The 22,080-nt window shown below is 38.0% G+C and overlaps 1 protein-coding gene across 1 annotated transcript; it reads right to left on the bottom strand.

The window, feature by feature from the left end:
- Positions 1 to 9,102: 9,102 nt before the first annotated feature.
- On the bottom strand, positions 9,103 to 10,380 carry Pou3f4 (POU class 3 homeobox 4). Its single transcript, NM_017252.2, has one exon. The coding sequence runs from the start codon at positions 10,346 to 10,348 to the stop codon at positions 9,263 to 9,265; it is 1,086 nt and encodes a 361-aa protein (NP_058948.1). The 5' UTR covers positions 10,349 to 10,380; the 3' UTR covers positions 9,103 to 9,262.
- Positions 10,381 to 22,080: the final 11,700 nt, after the last annotated feature.

Raw genomic sequence — 22,080 nt, 5'->3', positions numbered from 1 at the left:
AAGCATACATGTGGTCTCTGCCTCCTCTCCTATCTCTAGACTGTGTTGTTTGCTGAAAAGAAGCTTGACATAGGAACTTTTTCAAATGCAAAATGTTGCCCAAATGGAGCTGTGTTAGTGAAGAACTCTATTTATCAAGAAAGAGGTTTTGTATAACTTTCTTTTAGCAATATAAAATTTAAATGCATTATATAATGTAACTTAATGTAGAGACAAAGTTTTAAGAACTAATGGATATGGATATTTTCAATAAAACAATACTGGGATTTAAAAAAATATAGAGTGAGCATATACTTTGTCCCCTCTCTCTCTCTCTCTCTCTCTCTCTCTCTCTCTCTCTCTCTCTCTCTCTCTGTGTGTGTGTGTGTGTGTGTGTGTGTGTGTGTGTGTTTGTGTGTGTGTGTGTGTGTGTATTGGGGGATGCTTTCAACCCAATATTTATCCTGTCTACAAAAAAATGCAGGAACAGGGAATGGAGCAGAGACTGGGAGAATGTCCAACCAATAACCAATCCAACTTGAGACCAATCCCACAAGCCTAGCATGGCTGTCCTCTGAGAGGCTCCAACTAGCATTTGTGTCAGATGGACGTAGACGCCCACATCCAAACAGTGGATGGAGCTTGGGGTCGCTTATGGAAGAACAGGAGGAAGGATTAAAATTCATAAAGGGATAGGAACTCGACAGGAATACCAACAGAGTCAACTAACCTGCAACCTTGAAGATATCATAGACTGAACCAAAGAACATACATGCACGAGTTGGACCTAGGCCTCCCTGCACATATGTAGCAGTTGTGCAGCTTGGCCTTCGTGAGGGTCCTGAACAACTAGAGCTTGGGTTATCCCAAAAGCGATTGCCTATTTGTCAGATATGTTCTTCAAGCTGGGCTTCCTTCTCTGGCCTCAGTGGGAGAGGAAGTGCCTAGCCTCACAGAGGCTTGATGTGTGTGGGTAGGGGTATGCCCAAGGGAGTCCCCTAAAGCTCTAAAGCTCAGAGAAGTGGGGGAGGAGATGGGGAAAGGCTTGTGGGGGGGGTGTCCAAGATGGGGGACAGTGAGTAGGATATAAGGTTAATAATTAATAATTAATAATAATAATGACAGTAATATCTTAAAACAAAAAAACTATTTTCTGAAAATAGTTCTGACATGTTTAAACTTATTTTAATCAAAAGTATTGCATATCTCAAATGAACATCTACTTTGATTACTGCTGTTTTCTATAACCAAATTACATGTGTTTCTCTCCTAAAAGCTTAAAGACACATTTAACCAATAGTTATTATATGTGCATGAATGCTTTTTATTTGCTTTCTTCACCTATGTCACAGGAGTTTAATTTGTGGGACTAGATTGTGAGCCTGTGCACTTTGATGCTCTCACACAGCAATGAATGAAACCCATAGCAGAGAGTGCCCTTCAATTGTGAACAAGATGTCTATTGATATTAATGAGCTTCTTGCACAGATTGTGTGTGGTCATTTTCTGTTGCCTGAAGTGACCATTTTGTTGTGATTTGCATGTTGGCTATTGCAAAGCATAGTGTGAGCACCATTTTCTAAGTTCCCAAGGTTTCCTACGGAGGAAAAGTATACTAGAAACTTGAAAGGTTACTACTGTTTTTATTTTTAATTATTTTAGTGCATTCTCTAAGCCAACCTTAAATATGATAAAGAAAAAAGAATTTTAAGTTTAGCATTTTAAAAATACTCAGTTATTCCAATGTATTTTTAATTCATTGATGAAAATTAAAAGAGTTTTCTAGCTCAACAGAAGATTTCAATTTATGCCGTGCAGAGGCAACATATTAGTCGGTAAAATGTATTACAGGGCTTGACCAGTTAAACATCCACTTCAGACTGGAGTTCTCCGGGTGGGAAACGTGCTCTTTGTGTTGCAGACCTGCCCTTGGAAAGCTAGTGGGAACATCTGTAAACACTGCCTAGTCATCCATGGCTAGTGGTAGGGAGAGGAATGAGCCGACATAAAAGGCTACTTTTAAAATACAAAACAAAACAAAACAAAACCTAGTTTCACTTTTATGTAAAATTTAGAGAATTTCAGAATATTTCCCTTGAAATAGCATGTAAAATGTAGGGGATTAAAGTATGTTTATTTTTAATTTCAACCATTCCCAACTCAATGAGAGATTCAAAATTTAAACTTTCAGATTAAAACACTCAGCCTCTTTTCCTATGATGGAAAGGGGGCATTTGTAAAGAAATGCTTGCTGTTCACAGGTAAACAGAGCACTTTAAACCTTATCCTTTAACAATGACTACTGTATACTATTCTTCAGAGTCTCTACCAACACATCTCACAAATATGTTTTTTCCCTTCACTTTTTATACCACTGTTGGTATACTATCTACTTTTGGTTCTGATAATTTACATATGAATTCATATGCTTTGGAGCAATAGATTTGTAACCAAAATTAATATTACTTAACTATGGTTACTATCAGCCCCATGATAAGTAGACTGAGAGTGATAAAACGTTAAGAAAATTACTATTACTTTTTGTAATAGTTCCACCAAACTCAGGTCTTTATGTGGTTTGTAATTATATTTCATTTGAAGCCTAATAAACTATTGTATCTAGTTATTACAACTCTAATTTCTAAGCTTTAAAAATAAAGTTTTAAAAATATGTAAATTAGTAATCTTTTCTAGTAGAGTCTAGTGTTTTATGCATTCATCTTGAAGCAGTATAAGAAAGAAAACGTTTATCAAAAATAAATTATGTACCATGAATTTACTTTTAATGTTTTGGGGAACATACTAATATGTATCTTTTATTAATTATTTTATTTATTTAATTTCAAATGTTCCTCTTCCCTGTCCCCCTCTATGAGTCCAACACCCTATTCCCCCTCTCCTTCTCCTCCAAGAGGCTGCTCACCAACTCACCCACCCACTCCCACCTCTCCCCTCTAGCATCCCCCTTCTCTGGGGTATTAAGTCTCCCCAGGACCAAGCTCATAGCCTCTCACTATGGCCTTACAAATTTACATTTAAAACAACATTTTCTATGGTGGTGAAAGGGAGAAGGAGGAAGGACTACATAAATATGAGAATCAGCCATATTTAATGGCTTTATAATATATGAAAATAGCTCGTCTTAATGAGAAATAATATTAAAATGTTTCATGATCAAGTTCTTTCCAGGAATGGCTGAGATAATATTCATTGCCAACCATATAACAAGACAAGGAGCTAAATCAGCGTGTGTGTGTGTGTGTGTGTGTGTGTGTGTGTGTGTGTGTGTGTGTGTTTGTTGTGTGTGTGTGCTGGATTAAAGGGATGATCAGTGAAACTAGGTTTATGATAGAACTAGCAATGTTTCTATGAACTGAAGTCTTCTTTCCCCCATTTTAGTTACCTATACAGGAATAATGGAGACAAACTTTGTGTATCTAGAAAGATGAAAACCCATATCTTATGATTTGATCAATGTCCTTACCTTTAAGGATAGCCTGTTTTTTGTTTATTGGTTTATAGAGGAGGGTTTGGAAACAAGAGATGTAAGTGTTTATGGTTGGAGGCATGTGTCTATAAACATGTTAAATTTTGTATAGTTCACCTCAAAATAAGCTACCACAATTCTTCCTTTATACAGTGAAACTATCTTCTAATAAGGCTTTTTCTGTGGTTGAATAAGTCAACTTTCTTGGCAAACAAGAAGTCTTATAAATAGAAAACAATATTCAAACAAATGACTTATGTAGTGTGTGAATGGATATAAATTCTATATCAATAAAAGAAATGAACAAATGTCAACTCATTTCAATACACATGGGGCTTAATTTTCTGGATTTTCTTTACAAGAGTTCCTCATTTCTTGGAGGTGGCAGAAGTTGACTCGATTTGGTTTTTCTGGCTATGTGCTTTTCAATGTTCCCATAAATTTCAAAATCTACCATACAAGCTTTTCCCCATCAGTGCTCTTTTGAAAAGGCCCCTTGATTTCATTTTATCTGTAAAAGTCTTAATCAATTTTGAACATATTGTGTGTTCATTTCTCTTAATACTTTAAAAATTAACATCTGTAAGTGAGTAATTTGAAGGGTTACTACATTAAAAATACTGTCTGGGACATGTATAAAGAATATTCTACTTTTATTTTACAGAACACATAGTGTGAATGATATCGATGATTTCTACAGTGTTGCCTTTTCTTTAGGGACTTTTGGGTTTTTGAAAGTCACACATGTTTGAATTTTAACCACCAAGTCATGGAATAATTTCCACAACTTGGAGGTTCCATATGTGTCTTTAAAAAGATCTGAGAAGTGGGAGAAATACACTTTTCTCTCTTGCAAATTACTTTCAACCTCTAGTTATTTTTTACATTCTTGTTCTCTTCCTTGGTCTCATCTCTACTTCATACAAAAGATATTTTAAGAACAGAAACATATGTTCAACTTGTAGCAGTACAAACAATTAAAGCAACAATGGCAGACTAGCAAAAGAGCAAGGAAAAATCTTGAATGTTAAATATTTTCAAGGAACAGTGCTTGATTTTATTAAAGATAAATACTGCTCATGTAATAATTTAGGCAATAACTGACTCAATCTGGCTCTTTTTAAAGATAAACAACTAATTTCCATGGATAGTATTTTCCTCTTTTTGTTGATAGAGAAATAATTTATATAATTTAGTATTTTTCCCTTTTTTATTTATGCATAAGTATATAGACTATCAGCCTCTGTATGAATGTGTAGATAGACTGAAGTTACTTATTTGTCTTTATTTACACATGTGTAACACCTGCACAGTCTAGTCTCACCTTAGCACCCCTTACAATTTCTCACTATTTTATTATTCTGACATGTTATTGGAAATGAAACTTTTTGCCTTCATACTGTTAGCTATAATTAACTGTTATTGCTCTTTTATGTCCATTAATTCTTCCTAAGAAAGAGCTACAATTGTAAAGGCCTGAAAAATCCAAGACAAAAGCTATTTCTGCAAAGGCATTGGTGGGGATCTGGAAAAGCAACAACCTTAAGACAGGGAAAATCTTATGCAAAAGCACTAACTGCACTGGATTTTTAATGATAGTATCATGCTATTTATACAGAGATTGAAAAGAAGATTATCATGAAAGGCCACTGTTATGGTTATTGTTTAGAATGACAAAATTCCATAAAGGAATCAAATATATTTATATTTAATATATATGTATAATGCATATTAATATATTAATAAAATACTGGTGATTTCTATGTCTATATATTCATATCACTACGTCCTAAAATATCTGCATAGGACATAATATAGGAGTTCAAAATACACTGAAAGTTAGTTATGTGTGGCTCTTCAATAAGAAAATGAACTTTATATTCTACAAATTTCCTTACAAGATGTTGAATAAGAAATAGTTTCTGTGAACCAAAATAGAAACAATGGGTTTATTAGAATAGACTTTGTACTTGTAGATCTAACTATAAAATCAATATAGGTCTGAAGAGATGACTTTTCAGTAGTTAAAAGAGATTTCACCTCTTCTATAGAACTCCAGCTTGCATGTTTGGTGACTTACAATTACCTTCAACTCCAGGGCATCAAACACCATCTTCTGGCCTTTATGAGCATTCACACACATGTGACATATGTAAAGACATACACCCATGCACATAAATAAAAATGATTTTAAAACAATCAATATTTTGTATAAAGGGGATATATTCGTGAATATACACATAACATGTAGCATGTTTCATAGAAAACAATCACATGTGTGTGTTTTACTAGACAGCTATAAATAATGGTGCAATCTAAAAAAAAGTCAAGAATATATCATAATCATTGCCTATTAAAGTGATTAAACAATTATGACTTGTCTAAGAGAAATATCTATATCAGAGTATGAGTTGAAGAGGTATTTATTGCCAGAAACTGTATTTTGTTTATTTCTTCAAATGCACCAATCAAAAATCAAAGGCTCAGCAAAGCAGGCTTGTTTTTAAAATAGAATTGTCTCATAGTTGGCACATTACTCTTTAGCTGCCACTACAGGTAGCAGTCCCTTGTTTTATGGAAGGATTTATGAAATCAATAATACATGTAAAATTATATGTGGGAATGGAAAGATGAGTATAATAAATCAAAATCCCCCCAACTGTCTCATAATCATTATTTTTGTTTGTTCATTTTCTTCTTACAAACCAGACAGATAAGGATTCAGACAGACAGTTTGCTTGAGGTTTCTGGGCCCAGGGAGAACCTTAAGATGAACACTAACGCTTACATTAAAAACATATCCCGGTCCCTTACTAGAACGGCATGTCAGGAATGGGGAGACAGAAGAAGGATATGAGTATGTAGGAAATGTACAAGTCCAGGGAAGGTTTGGGTATACTTTCAGGATGGGGGAACGATTAGAAAATACTGACAAAGAAATTATGCTCTCTGAAAACACTAAGGAAATAGTCTTTCCCACCTGGCTTTACACCATTGAGGAGTACATTTTTCTCCAGCACATGGATATGAATGCACAAACAGGTATTGTGTTTGAGAGTGTATTTCTTAACCAAAGGGCATAAGTCAGGGGACTAGAAACCAGAATCAAAACAAAAACTAATGGTTTCTAACCTGATGCAAAGCAAATGCCTTGCTCACGCAGGATGTGCTTCTTTAAATGCTCCGCTTCACACACAGCACATGAAAGCCAGGAGAAGAAAACAGTTTTGGTTTTTTTTCTTTTTTTTTTTGTTTTTTGGAAAAATGTTTTATTTAAACCCTTTAAATCTTTTACAACAATAAAATATTGCGTCAATATAAACCCCTTGACTAAAACTGCTCACATCAAACATTACAGCAAATTGTTTTCTTTTTGACACCCAACTCATCTTTGAAACAATTTCCATTTAAACACAATGCAGAATTTATTGAAAATAAATAATCGTTGGGAACTGCAATAGGCAATTTGAATAAAATAGTTGAAAAAGCAACTCTTAATGAAAATAGCGTTTATTATACATCAGTTACTAAATGAATAAACTAAATGATCTTTTTTAAATTAATAACTTCAAAAACGTTTAATATACAAAACTGTACAATTATAAAGTCGGCAGAAATATTTGGGTTAACTCAGGTTTGAACCATAGCGTTTAACTGCAAAGAAAAAACAAAAAACAAAAACAAATAACCCACCCCCCTCGAACATTTGTGAAACATGAACTGAACAAGGAAAATAAAATCACAGAACTAAAACTTAAAACTAAGAGAATGCAGAGCCTTGACAAAAAAAAAAGAAAGAAAGAAAAGAAAAGAAAGGGTCTGGAATTTGAATTAATAGATGCTCTTCGACCTGCGGCTAGGGGAGACACAGTGTGGTCAACCTGGCAGCCCATACTAGCACATCTTCCACAAGGGGCACAAGGTTCTCTGGTCCTTAGGTAGTTTGAAGCTTTGTCTACCTCAGTTGCACCGGCAAGCTGAATCCTGAGATCAGCCTGGCAAGATCCCCTTTTGGTCAGGCCTGCTGTGGCTGGCTGGGGATGGACGCTTCACTGGGCCAGCACACAGTGCTTGCTGGGGATGAGGTGCACCTGTGAACCTGTCCTGTGTGTGGATTTGAGAGAAAGCTAGCCATAAAGCCACGGCAACCGCTTAATTTTGGGATCTCTACATAGTCTAAGGAGATTTTTTTTTAGTTTTTTTTTATACAGTAATACGATACACACAGCTATCTACACACATACGTTTGCACGCGCACGCCACACACGCACAGAAATACATACACACAGATTTTTTTAAAAAGAAAATAAAAGCATAAACTTAGCCGCCCAGGCGCTTGCTAGCTCGCTCAATCTTTGCCATGGGCTTCCACCAGCTGTGCTTGTCAAAGACACTGAGACCAAGAGCTCACTCAGACCTTGGTATGTACAAGAGGGAGGAGGTGGTGTGCGGCTGGACCAGAATCTTCTGACTTTTGCCAATTATTTTATTGTCTCTCTGCACAAAGCAGAGGATGCCTACCCTCTCACCACCCTACCGAGAGCGTTTCTCACCCTGAGAGCGAGCGGCAAACTGGAGGTGAACTGAACAGGGAGGCGCTGGCCCAAGCGGTTGCCAGCGTCTTTGGGTAGCGGTCTCCGTTGAAAGCCACCATTTGTGAAGGCCAAGTCTTTCATCTAGGAGAGTGTAAGTAGGGTAGCGCAGGTTGTCAACCCGACTGTGCTGGCAGCCTGTGGGAAACTTCACGCACAGGCATTCAGGACCTCGGTGAATTCAGAATTCTTCCGGTCGTTCACACCCCATTCTTCGCGCCACAGCTGAATCCTTCTGGGGCACCGGGATCTATGCTGTGGAAATCTTCAAGGACTCCACAGTTCCGTGAAAGTCGGGGAAGGGGGCAAAAAAAAGCAGCGAAATAGCCTTCAGGCTACTTTGCAAACCCATTCAGTTTGCTTGTTCTGCCCATATAGGCACTCAGTCCCCCGGGGGAAAAATAGAAACATCAACAACTTTCTCCACTCCTCTCCTCTCCATGCAGATTGCGGGAGTGCAGGAGGTGAGCATTTTTCTCTCTCCTCCTTCCAGCCTCCCCTCCCTTTTTTAGCAATTAAAAACCCATCAGCTCAATGAAGAAATAATAATAATAGCAATAATAACGTGGAGTGGTCGATTAGATACAAATTATCTCACAAATATTGTGTACAGCTTGTAGTAAAACACCGCAGACATTTAGAAACGCTATAGAAGTTTTAAAAAATGCAAAACTAGTCTATTGTAAAACAGATTTCACCTGAAATACAGCTGCTATAACCAAGGCGCTGAAAGGTTATTCATAGGCACACATCTGTCTTCCACCCTTTCCCGCCCCCCACCCGTTACCCAGCTCCTGCCCTTCTTAGAGAGGAGCAACCAAACAAATCTTACTCAGAGTAAACAATATATATTGATCAGCAGAAAAGGTTGGAGGGAAATAGCCCTGGCAGCAGGGAATATGGGGTCCCCACCTGGACTGCTTTAATATAATTGTGTTTCAGAGTTGAGAAGCTTGAATGTGTGTGTGTGTGTGTGTGTGTGTGTGTGTGTGTGTGTGTACACACACGCGCGGGCGCGCGCGCGCGCGTCTGTGTTTCTTTTCAACATAAGTCATAAGAAGTTAGAAACCCCTGTGAAAGAAAGGAAGAGCTAGCAAGCTAGAGAGATAGCAATAATAAAGAATGTAATGCTGAAAGGAAGGTAAAGAGAGAATTGTATCAGCACTGCTCCCAGTGCAGCGGGCCACCTCCTTGCTTCCTCCAGTCAGAGATCGTGGCAGGACGCATCTGTTTTCACCGTGTGCGAATAAACCTCGTGTGGCTGCTGATCCCCTGGCGGAGTCATTCTTTTTTCTTTTTGTCTTCTATTACAGAACCAGACACGTACCACTTCTTTCTCCAACTGGAGACTGTCTGCCAGCGAGGAGATCTCCTGTGCTGCAGGCTTGGGACACTTGAGGAAATGCGTTTCCAGTACGCCCTTGACACTCACCTCAATGGAGGTTCGCTTCTTGCGTTTACGGCCCTGAGCGGCGATCTTGTCAATGCTGGTCGGGCTTCCTGTGGATGAATCAGCCTCCTCCAGCCACTTATTTAGCAGTGGTTTCAGCTTGCACATGTTCTTGAAGCTCAGTTGCAAGGCCTCGAACCTGCAGATGGTAGTCTGCGAGAACACGTTGCCATACAGTGTGCCCAATGCCAGCCCCACGTCGGCTTGCGTGAAACCCAACTTGATTCTTCTTTGTTTGAATTGTTTGGCGAACTGTTCCAACTCATCAGAGGTTGGAGTCTCTTCATCCGAGTGGTCCTGGCAGTGGTGCGAGCCCAGCTCACCATGGTCTGGAGGCTCCCGGAGCACTGGATGCAGGCTCTGTGTGGAGGCAGCAGCTGGTGGTGGAGTGAGTCCCCCGTGCTCTAGCATACCACTCACCGTGAAGCCTGGCTGCGAGTACACATTGAGAGGTTGGCCGCTGGACGTGATGGACGAGTTTGGAGCCGGGCTCGCTCCCCAGGCGTTCGGATGGTTAGTGTGGGGCGAGTGGTGGGCTACGTGAGGCGAGCGGTGATGGATGATTGCTCCCAGTTGCAGATCTTCACGTCCCGGCTTCACGTCCTGCTGGTCCAGGGGGCTGGTGGCCAATGTGGAGGACCACGGGCCCCCGTCGCTCAGACTGGTCACCCAGTGATGCCCGAGGGGATGCCCATTGCTGGGAACTCCCTGCAAGTAGTCACTTTGGAGAAGTTTCTGAGGATTGCGGAAAGGACTTCCCTGCTGCATGCCCGCAGAGTCCGCATGGACGAGGGAGCTGGAACTGAGAATGCTGTAGGGATTCGAGGCAGCTGTGGCCATGGTCGATGAGGATCCTCTACTAGTTATAATGTGGCAAAGGGAGCAGCTTCAGCCTTTGACATCTATGGTGCGGGGGAACCAAAGCCGCTAGCGCGGGTTACCGGCACCCGCCGAGGCCAATCGCAGTGCGACTTGGCCTGGCCAGGCATAAACACAGCCAATGGTGGTGCGGGAGGCCGAGCTCGCTTTCCAAATTAGGCTGGCGAAGCTCGGGAGTTTCAGTGAGACCCAAGCAGGAAGTGAATCAATCTTTAGGCTCCATTGGCTGCCTAGCTCAGAGTGGCAGCGGCTCTTTTAGTTAACCCTTTCCCCCCTCCCTCCCGGAGACTACATGATTGTTTGTGGCGAATAAATGGAAGGGACATATTTGTATGGAGAGGCAGTGAGGAGACTAACTTCAGTTTCAGGTCTCCTTCTAGTTTATTTAAATTAAAATAAATAAAGAAAGAAAACAAATTAAAATAACATTTGATTTTAATGCATGAAAGAATTCCGGTTTAGTTAGTGTTTGGGTTAAGGTGGTCGGAAAAATAAAAAGCATCTACAAACTTTGAGCGAAGCGATGTCTTAGATCAGAAACCAAAATAAAATTTCCACGATCCAATAAAAGCTATTCCAGTGTATGTTGCTCACTTATTTTTCATAAGAAACTAAAAAGCTCTAGGAAAAAGATTCTCCCTCCCCCTTTTTTTCCTCAAAAATTTCATTAAGAGTATGAAGAGCTGAAGGGTTTTGGAATGTAAATCTTAAAGTGATATTTGGAAGACTCAGTCGGTTTGAAGTTTGCTGGTTAATTGGAAACCTGGCTTTATCTTGGCTCCCCTGCCAGTTCGCATCAGAGGTTTCTCCACTATACCAGAGTAGCTGCTTGCTGAAGCCCACAGTCATCTTTCACGCTCACCCCGCTCACCCCGACACACTGAATGCCCACTCCCCCACTCCCAATAGGCAGAAGGGAAAGCATGCCTGCCTAGTGCTGCCCCTTGACAACTCTCTGAAACATTTGCATCATGCTTCCTTGGCACTGTGAAGGAAATATTGAGAAATATGCTTCCTCTACTATTCTCTGAACATTTAGAGAATCAGAAAGGAGAAATGAGGAGAGAGGGAAAGTGAGATCAGAGAGAAGAAAGGGGGTTGAGAAACTGGGAAGGAACCTGGTGAGAGATCTTGGTAGCTAGACATCTTTCTCAACTCTGTCCTTTCCTCCATAACTGCCACAAAGCTTGGATTAGTTTTCAGCCTTGGGGACCCCACTGGTTTTCAAATTTTGGTTAGAGGAAAGGCTTTTAGGAGTTAGAAAAGACTAACGCCAAGTGCTCCACAGCCACAAGCAAAGGTGTTGCTTGGAAGCAGAGTTGGGAGAAATGCAAAGATTTTAGAATTACACTAGCTCGGAAAAAGCAAAACATACTACCCCACACCAAATCTGAAGTTTTAAAAATGCCCTTTTGTTTTGTAATTTTGGAGGCAACCTAGCTGTGTAATTATATTTGCTCTTACAGAAGACGGCATCAGAGTTCCCTTATTGGTTTGAAATTCCATTAAATATATTGCAAGAGCTCCTAGGTTAAGCTTGATTTAAATTTGCATACATTTTCATATATTTAGCTGAAATAAAAGAAGGCTTGCAGCTACCAGAAAGTCATTAAGGCATTAGTTTCTCTAAGAAGACAGATCTGAAGAAAATGCAAGAAAATGAGAAAAAAAAATTAAGAGCAAGGTGAGCGTATTCTGCCATTCCTTTATATAGCTAAGGAGCATCTATTTCTTGTGAAATTGGTGATTATTTTTATGACAGCATAAAGTAATAGGAGCGGAGATTGGTAAATGTAAATGTGCATTTGTTAGGTGAGAAAACCTGGCATCTGTTTAAAATCTTTCTTTGCTCTTAAAGATAAACACTTAGTAATTACTAGCAGAGAGGATCTTTCGCCATCCTCCCTGCCTCACCCTGCTCCCTCATTGAAATTGTAGGTTCATTTGCTGATGCCCTATTGTAAGGGCTTATCTGCTTTTAACCTAGAAATCGATTCATTCCCTGTGCTTCTCCCTCTCTCCCTCCCTCCCTTCCTTCCTCCCTCTCTCCCTCCCTCCCACCCTCTTGTCCTTCCCTCCCTCCCTCCCTCTAACACTCTGGTGCGCAGGCACTCTCTCTCCATCTCTGTGTGTCTGTTTCTATCTCTCTTCTCTTTTCTGTGGAGGAATGAGGTAGGCTGTTTCTTACTGCTGAATGTATGCATAATCTTTTTACAAGAATGCAATACAATTTGTGCCTGAGCTTATGCTTCTGAAGAAATAAGAACTCATTAAAATCAAACAAAAAGAAGTTTTCGGTGCTCGATTATACTGCCTGTTTGGTGATCCGTTTGTTAGTATTTGTTGGGTCAGCTGGAAGGTCAGAGGAAATGTGTTGAAGTAATGTATGTGCAAAACTCCGATTATGATTATTGTCATGTTCTTGGTATGTTCCCCACCCCCACCTAGCAGCTGCTTTTGGGTGAAAGAATTGCTTATCTCAGACTTGCTGTTGGGGAGTTGATAATTATCTGAGAAAGATTTTTGGTTAAAAATTTGGTCCTTTTCGAGTTTGGACTTGCAAGAGTTTTTGGATTCCACCTTCCTCTTAGTCATGGCATTGCTTTGGTAACTGGGTTTTGCTAGTGAAGCAAAAGAAACTCAGACCATTAGTTCCAAGTCTGGAGGTAGGGGGAGGGTAGCAAAGAGGGGACATCTATACCCAGGAACAGATTTCTCATAGCCCTATTTTCTACTTTTTAATTTAACATAGTTGTATATCAGGAACAAGAATCATTGTCATCTTTCCCTTTTCCTTCCCCTATCTTCTCCTCTTGCATCTCTTCTCCTTTCCTCTATCCTCTTCCTCCTTCTCTTATTTAAAAATGGTTTTTGTGAATATAGTTCATGCCTATTGCATTAAGTGAAATCACTCCCTATGACAACTGTAACAAAATCTTTGCTTGAATGTGAGGCATTTTGCTTTCTGAAGAAAATATCTACATGTAGTCAAATCTTGCTGTTCTAACTAATCTACTAGAGAGGTTTCCTTCGCCCTCTCCTGTCAGTCTAACTTCCCAAGTGTAACAGATGCTGCTCTCAAGAGCTCCTTTCTGTGGCTTCTCTTTATTCAGCCTTGCATATTTCTCCCCATGATCTGGGTTTCCATAGAGAGAGGAATAAAAGGGGGGACCATGGTCACAAATCCCCTGCCCCATGCAAAATAAAAGAGCCTCATTCAATAGACGACCCTGTCTGGACATGGGAGAAAAATAAGTCCAATCGAAGTTACTGTTGCAAAGAGCTGGTAACTTATTTTTCATAGATTGTAATTTGCCTTAAACTCTAAGTCACCCCTACCAAGCTTGCTCTTTCTGTCATCTGGGCTAAAGGCATATCTTGATGTGCTTCTCACCCTGAAGTTCACTACAGGTCCTCAGTCTGATTTCCTTCATTGCCTCTAGACCTAATGCTTTGAATAATATGACAATAGCTACCGAACCTACAGGGCTGGGGGAAGCTAAAAGTCACCCTAGATAACAACTGGGCTTTGAAGTAGAGGAACTAGTGAATCCTCTACCTTTCTCCAGCAAGAATGCAGAAGTTTCAATTCCTGGATCATGTAAGCACTGAGCAACATCATCATTCCCTGTTGAGTTGTTTCACACTCCAATTTCCCACCCCACATTTTCCATACCCCTTCATTCTTCTTTAATGGGGGCAATACAATTCATTTGGAAAAGAAAGTCAGAGTGGCTTGATTTAGTTATACTTTTGTTTATTTTTATTATGGGAGTTTCTGATAGTTTTCCTTCCTCACAAAATTGGAGGATGCAAGTTTCTGAGTCTTTGCAGAAGCTCAAGCCCTCTGTTTTCAAGCAAGGAAGGATTCACAAAAGAAATTAAGCAGATTAATGTGGTTCCGGCTCCTGTAGAAGCATGCTAGCATGGCTGCAGCTGAGCAGCCTGCATCCAGACTGATTTTGAAAGCGCCCCAGCTATAGTGATCATGACTCCTGCAGATTTAATATTTGAGTGTAGATTATGAAGCGTTCTCATTATGTGTACAAATTGGGGAAGGGAGGATAAAGGCTGTTGGGAGCTGAATCTGGCAGAGGGTGGGTGTGGGGGTTGGGAAAGGAGTCTAAAAGGCCAGATTTCATTGTGTGTAATATAGCATGAAGCTGCAGACAGTAGGACGTGGCACGTGGGCATGACCTCTAGACTGAAAACTTCACCTTCACCACAAGTTCACTTTGGAAGCAGGATAAGTTAGATAGGGTTTGCTAGGGACAAGCACATCTTTTCTCTTTGAAAGCCAGGAGCTCATAAAGAGGTAAATACAATTGAAACAGCGTCTGAAAGCAGCAGAGAAAGAAGCATTTTCCCCAGTATCTTTACATTGAGCTCCTAATACATTGTGGATGGGAGACACAGCTACTCTAAAGAACAGCATCCTGCTCACCAGAGCTCCTCTTATACCCTCACTCTTTTCTTCCTTTTTTTTCTGTCTTGTCTTTTCTCTTCCTTCTTCCTTTCTTTCTGTCTCTATATTCTTTCTTTAAAAATATAGCAAGGTAAGATAAGAAGCTCACAATATTCTGGATGATAATTTAAAATATAATAATTTAGACAACGTTGGTTAATACCAGACTCAAATGCCATGAAGTTCATTTTAAGGGTTGTTGTTGTCTTCCCTTGAATGTGCAGAATCTTCAGATATAAAGGAGGAGGGAAAGGAAGGTGTAGTAGCATACAGTAGAAATTGCAACAGAAACAGGTAAATGTACAAAACTTTAATATTGCAATTTTATTATGAATACTACAATCTGTGAGAACTAGTTATTTAATAACAACATTTTATGTTGATGGGGGAAGTACTCTGGCATTGTATGGCTGAGGCATAGACAGGATGGTTAGAATATTAGAAAGGACAATAGAGGCCCTGGTTGCTTAGGGAAAGGATGCTTGTTTCCACAGCTACATTACCCCAGATCTTGACCCAGTCTTAGTTTCTCCCCCGGGGTCACCTCTTTTCTTGCTCTTGCTATTGTCAGTACATGAATCTTGATCTTATGGGCTCCTGGGGAATGAACTCTAAGGAGACAAGATTCTGTAGTACTCAGCATGGCTATCACCCTTCCATCAGGATTTGAGGTGTCTAAGAATAATTGCTGGGGGTGGGTTGTCAGTTACTTGTTTTGCACTGCTGACTGAGTAGAACCAGTCGACAGTTTTACAAAATACAGATCACATACAGAATTACCATTCTATTTTTGTTTTATGTGGAGTCATAGAATGATTATATGCATAAATGGCAGCAATAGTTTTTGTTTCAATTTAGATTAATCTCTAATATTTAATATTTATATATGAGAAAAAGTCTTTGTACGTGAAAGATAGATCAGAGGGTATAAAAAGTTGATGTGTTATTTCAAACTCTATGGAGTAATATAGGAAACATTTATACATGTCATCTAGTTGAACAGTATGTGTTCTTTAAATAAGTAACTTTAGTGGTTAACTGAGCTTCTTCAAATTGAAATTAATTAATTCTTCATAGAATTATTTAGGTTTTAACATATATAGTTGAAATAATGCTTAAAAGTCCACTTAGAGATCACATGATCTCTACCCTCATACTCTGTCATTAGTGAGTATTATACAGAATACTACATATCTTCTATAGAATACTATATATCTGAAATGACTAGAATTCCTCATACCTAAGCACATATAGTAATATAGGAAGAAGGCTTTATTAATATATAGAAATACTGACTCCTTATGACAAATCTTCTTTGGTAGATAATTTGGTGAATATACAGGGCTCCTCTTACCATTTTTTGAGTGACATGATGAGGGAAACCAAAAGATCAAATGTAGCCAGATGTCATAATCTGGGCACCTTTTAGTTGTCATAGAAAGGATAGAAACTGAACCATGTTAAAGGCTATGAGACAAACATATACGTCTCTCACACAGAAGCATGTTTACGGAAAGTTTTCACTTTGAAAAACATCTTGGATGCTTCCACTTTTGTGAATGTTTGGAGAAGGGATGCTGACTTCCTGGATGTTCTTAAAAGCACCGTCTTCTCTACTGTTTCTTTCCACTGAGATCACTTTGCTCTGACTTTCTGGATTTGTGGACTTTGGATCCTTTACTTCAGAAGAGGTTTATCAAATATGATACCTGGTTTCCAGTTCTTATGAATACATAAATTTCCCCCACAGTATGTATTTGTACCCGTGCATATGTGAGCACATTTCTGTGGATGCATTTTATATTTAAGAACTTTTAAAGAGCCTCTTGTCAAAGTGTAAGGGCTCAATTTGCTGTTAGAAGAACCGACCCACTCAGCGGGACTTCTTACTTAGTGAATTACTTTATGGTTAGCATTCTCTGTGGTTATATTCTGGTATTTTGGAAATTGCAAGTCTATTTTAACCAACATAAGGAGGGCTACAGCTAAAGGCAATCACAGACTTGAACCAAAATAAGAAAAACGATATAGGAAGTGAAGTAGCAGGACCCATCACTTCCTTGGAATCTTTACTGTTACCCTGATGGAGTGAAGTGACTTGGGCTGATTTTAGATCTTGAACATATACAAATAAAGGTGATTTGATCTGGCACTTGAGTTAGGGGTGGAAATGGATCATGGTTATTGTGAATATTTAATTGAGAAATCTCATCTTAATTCTGTGGATGGTAATTTTGGGGATCAAATGAGTTCTATTGCAAAAGCAAGACAGCTATGTGAAAGATTTTATTTTGGTAGTCCCTTTCCACTATGGCCCTTCACTTCTGTGTCTTTCTAGTCTTCTGTTTGGAGCCAGATCTGTGAGGTAGAGGCTAGGCTGATGTTTTCATCCTGATGATAGAGGAAGGGGTCAGGAATCTAGTGCCTACATCAAAGACACTGTGATGTTCCAGGGCTTTTGAGCAGCCTTGTGGCTTAGATTGGTCTTTCTGGGGACTTTTGTCCTTTGGCAGTATTGGCAACTTGCAGTGCAAACTGATCGTAGTGTCATCACACTTAAACCCAATGTATCCCTCTTTAGGCCTATGTCAAAATAAAGAGTACCCAAAGTATAGCCTTTCCCACAACTAAGCCCAAATGTGTCACACAATAATGCTTTGTCCAACTCAGCTCTCTTAGTCTTCACATCTCCTGCCAATAGGGATACTCTCAGGAGAAAAATACTCCTATGAGTATACATTGCAGTGATATTGATCCAAAAATATTTTGTTCAGGGTCTCTGAAGTTATTTTTCCCACATTGAAGACAGAAGTGCTTAAACCTCGTTTATTTGTTTTTAGAAGAAAATTTCCTGTGTTTGACTATTTCTGGTAGGCTTGGATTCTTAGATGATTAAGAAAAAGTGTTTAGAATAACCTAAATATCAAAGTTCAAATTTTTCTGTACAACTTAAATATGTATTTTAATACATTCAAATGATAGTGAGAATTTATTTTTTTTCTTTTTACCATCTAAAAGTAGTACTTCTATTTTAGGAGACTAATTGGAAATCCTATTTGAAGTGAAGGTATAGTTGAATTGCATCTATTCTCACCTTTACCTTTAAATGTAATTCCCCCCACAGGAATTTCATATAACTATTAGTTATGCACCCCCCAAATAAATGGATTTCAAAAATCCCTTCCTCTCTCCATCTCCCCCTCTGTGTCTCTGTGTGTGTGTGTGTGTGTGTGTGTGTGTGTGTGAGAGAGAGAGAGAGAGAGAGAGAGAGAGAGAGAGAGAGAATTTAGAGTTGAATCATTTCAAACTGAATACAGACCTATTTGTAAATTTCCTAGAGTAATGATCTCAATTTTGACCATGAATCTCAGATCCATAAGAAGTGAGTCTTAGAAACAGAGTGGTTTGCTCTTCTGTTAGCTTCTAGTTTACCCAGGGTTAATACTTTTATAACAACAGGAGTATTTTTATTATAAATAACAGTATTTAAGTCTCCTTTTAAATTAATTTTCTTAGAATAGAAGAGCTGCATTTTCAAACATACTCTTTGTACTTTCAATATTATTAAGGCATAGCTTAAAATTTCAGTAGGATGAAAATAAGTTAGAACAAACAAATAGCAAAACTTTGGAAAACATTTCCTGATATTATACTGTTAAAGTGGAAAGCAAACAAGTGTTGTAAAACACATTTACTGAGATGCTGACATGCATCAAAGATAGGCTTTCTCCTTTCATGACTTTAGAACAAATTCCATGACAGATAATTGGATATGAAACTGTACTTAGTAATCCATTCTATCATATTTAAAATGAAGTTCATTTATATATGCTATGAAAAAACAAAAATGGAGTTATTAGAAGGTGTGAAAAATGTTGGGGAATAATACAACATTTGGTGTAAAAAATTTCTGTTAAATGTTATCAGCTTTAAAATATTCATTATAAACTCTTCTAAATGTTTGCCTGGACTTGAAAATGAACTCTGCCTTATCTATAGCATAGCAATGATCATTATGTTTTTATGGGAGATGCTAGCATTTGAAGGTGATTGTTCAAAGTAAACAATGTTCATTAACTAAGAGAACTCTGGGAGATTATGAAGGTTTGCTGAGAAATATACATTGAACTGTTCCTATTTTCATTCTCATAGTTGGATACTATTTTCAGATATGTTAGAATCTAACAGTTAGATTATTTATTTGGCAGATCTGTAAACTGCTTTGAAATGACTAGTGTTATATAAGTACATTACAAGTAAACCTAGTGAATTAAGATGATGCTGTATCAGTTTAATTTATGTTTTATAGTTAGTTTAGCATTCTGATTGGATTGCCTTAGTAATGTGAATTGCCTACAGCTGCTGATGATACGGCTTTAATTCTGTTTTAAAGGTCATGTAAACATGTGCCTGTAGCATAAGAAATGCAAATTCAATTCCATTTTAATGTTTCCTCACATTCACTTCAGAGCTTTCACCTAGAAAATTAGCGGAATTTAAGAAACTATTTTAATGTTATGATTTCATTAAAATCCTCTTTCAATACTTTACTTTTCCTTTTGCAGGGTAAAGAAGTTTTCCTTTGCTTTGCAGTACATAGTTCTTGCAACATCCATCAATCACACTGGGGCAGAATAACATTTTTGCTAAGATCTATTTACTTTTCTAGCACTTTTACTAAGAAGGAGAAGAGAACTTCATTTCAGGCTCTTTTTAGCCGGAGGTAAAAAAGTCACAAAGAAAACTAGCTAATCTAGCTACATTTTAGACTATCATAAAAACAGGCTATTATGTAGGCATGCAGGAAATTCTACTTACAAACAATTTTACATTATGTCTACAACTGAATATAAACTGTGGAAAACATACATTGCCAAAATATAATTCACACTGAGTTGACTGAGTATAACGCTTTAGTGTTTTCCAAACTGATGTGTAAAACATATAAATTATGACCTACCAGTTTGGTTTAAATATAGATTGCTATGTGGAGAGTTTGTTCTTTATATAAATTTAAATATATTTCAGTTTTATGATTGTGCCACTACATCATATTAATACTTTTAGAAACATACCTTCAAATGAGATGTATTTTTATAAGATATCTAAATTTTAGCGGTAGCTACAGATATGGGAGAATGAAAGTTCTGGGATGTAAAACAGAAAAGGGAAACAATAGAAAGAAAGTTTAATCTAATTCTTGAGGTGGGATTACTGCTGTTTTCTATTTATGTCTCTGCTCTTCATATTTCACTGAACTGGAACTTTTTGGCCATAAATTCTTTAGGAGATTGTGTTTTCATGTATATATATATATATATATATATATATATATAATATTCAGATTGAGCAAGTGATGAGGTATTGTAAAATTACATATAAACACAAATATATTTCATAGCACAGAGATAGTATAGTAAAAACAAAACTAATGTAGTAACTATAAAGAACATTTTTGTTTGATTTGGGGAAACAGAAACTCAAAAATGTAGACCTAAACTTTGGAAAGTACGGTTGTAGTTTAGAGTGTGTGTTTTATTCTGTGCCTATGTTTTCAAATTGAATGCTATCCTCAAACATGGAAGACCTTGATTATCCACAACGGAAAGGGCTGTAGCTATAAACATCTTACAGGCTTATTCAAGTGGTTGGTGTTTCAGATGCTGCTTCTGGCTTGCCGTTCATATTTGTGAAACACTGTTTCCCTACTTTTCTTAATAACAGAGAACTAAAGTTCCAAATTTCATATTTAAACCCTCAAGAAAATGTTAATTTCATATCACTGCAGTTACAGTTGTTTGATGAAAACTTGTCATGAAATCAAACCTTATATTTGTATTTTTTATTACTTTTAGTTTCAGGATTTGGACTTTTGAACATGAGATTGACATAAATAAGTTTATAACTTTCACGTTCCCTGTAACTTTGGAGGGTTCAGTTCTCCATTCCAGACGTTTAAATTTGAAGTGGACAACAAATAAATAGAACTTGAAAACCAGGTGACTTCATAGATAAATCTTACATTTGAGCTGCGTGGTTTTCACTTCTTCATTTGCTTGGACCAATTTGATGTCAACTTATCAGATGACATTGCATCCACAGGTGTCACTTTCAATGTACAGATATGCTTTTCTCTGATGGTGATATCAATATCAGTGTAGGGTTAAAGAGATTTAAAGTCAAAAGTGAGCCATTTCATCTATTTGTACCAAAAGATATCACTTCTATTCACTGTGAATAGAATGTGTCTCAGGAAAAAGTTTTACCTCCAGTAAAAGAAAGTATTTTTTATGTAAAAGAAAAAAATCAATCTTATTTTCATCCTGCAAAAAAACCCCAAAAAACTAACAAACCATGCCATTTACATTCAACCTAGGCTGCTAGACTTCACTTGCAAAAAAGTTAGTGGCTATTTTTCTTTATATTTCATATGTACATATGTATTCTGAAAATAAATCACAATGCTTTTAAATGCAGTTGTTTTCTTCTTCCAACTGCATCTAACTTTTAAAATTTCTTAACATAGTATAACTTTCCTTATTGAGCACTTACAATTTATGTTCTGAGAATGAATTATTTGAGCAAAAGAAGCTATATTGAAATAATTTGTGGCAGAATTTATTAATTTTACCATTACCACTACCTGATTTTATATATGTACATGTCTAGTGACTTTATTGAAATAAAACAGCATTATAAAGCATCTGTGATAGTTTCGTTTCAAATCTCCATATAATAATACAAATGGAAAGTCTTTGTCTATTCAGAGAGACTCTGCACATTTACTTAAAACCAACTTCACTAGAATAACTGTGAGAAACAATGTGCTTGAAACAATGAATCACATTTCGACATTTCCTAATAATGTATGTTCTTGTATGTTCTACTATGTGTTTTTCTTCGTTATCTTCTTAGATCTGAAGTTCTATTCCCACCTCCCCTTCCCTCCACCCCATGTATTTGATCATTTCTCCAAGTCCCTTGGCTGAACCAATCTCTTTTCATGCAGAGGATAAAAAGAGAAGAACTTCAAAGCAGGTTCAGGTAATTAACAGCTGAGGGGAATATAATCTAAACCATAGGCCCTGCTTTGCACCCAGGCTGGCTCTCTGAGCCAGCCGGCAAGGGAGTGCCTATTCCCTATAGCATCTAAATCGGCTTCCTCTGAACAGCTCTGCCAGGCCTCCAGTTATCACATCTGCATTTCAAACACCATGGCTCTGGCATT

Source organism: Rattus norvegicus, chromosome X, assembly GCF_036323735.1.
Source record: "Rattus norvegicus strain BN/NHsdMcwi chromosome X, GRCr8, whole genome shotgun sequence".
Lineage (NCBI taxonomy): Eukaryota > Metazoa > Chordata > Mammalia > Rodentia > Muridae > Rattus > Rattus norvegicus.
Note: the sequence above shows the minus strand (reverse complement) of the source record. Positions and strands in the feature narration are given on the sequence as shown.

What these genes read in the sequence shown, in the direction of transcription:
- Pou3f4 (NM_017252.2), bottom strand. Translation starts at nt 10,348, where the DNA reads ATGGCCACAGCTGCCTCGAATCCCTACAGCATTCTCAGTTCCAGCTCC.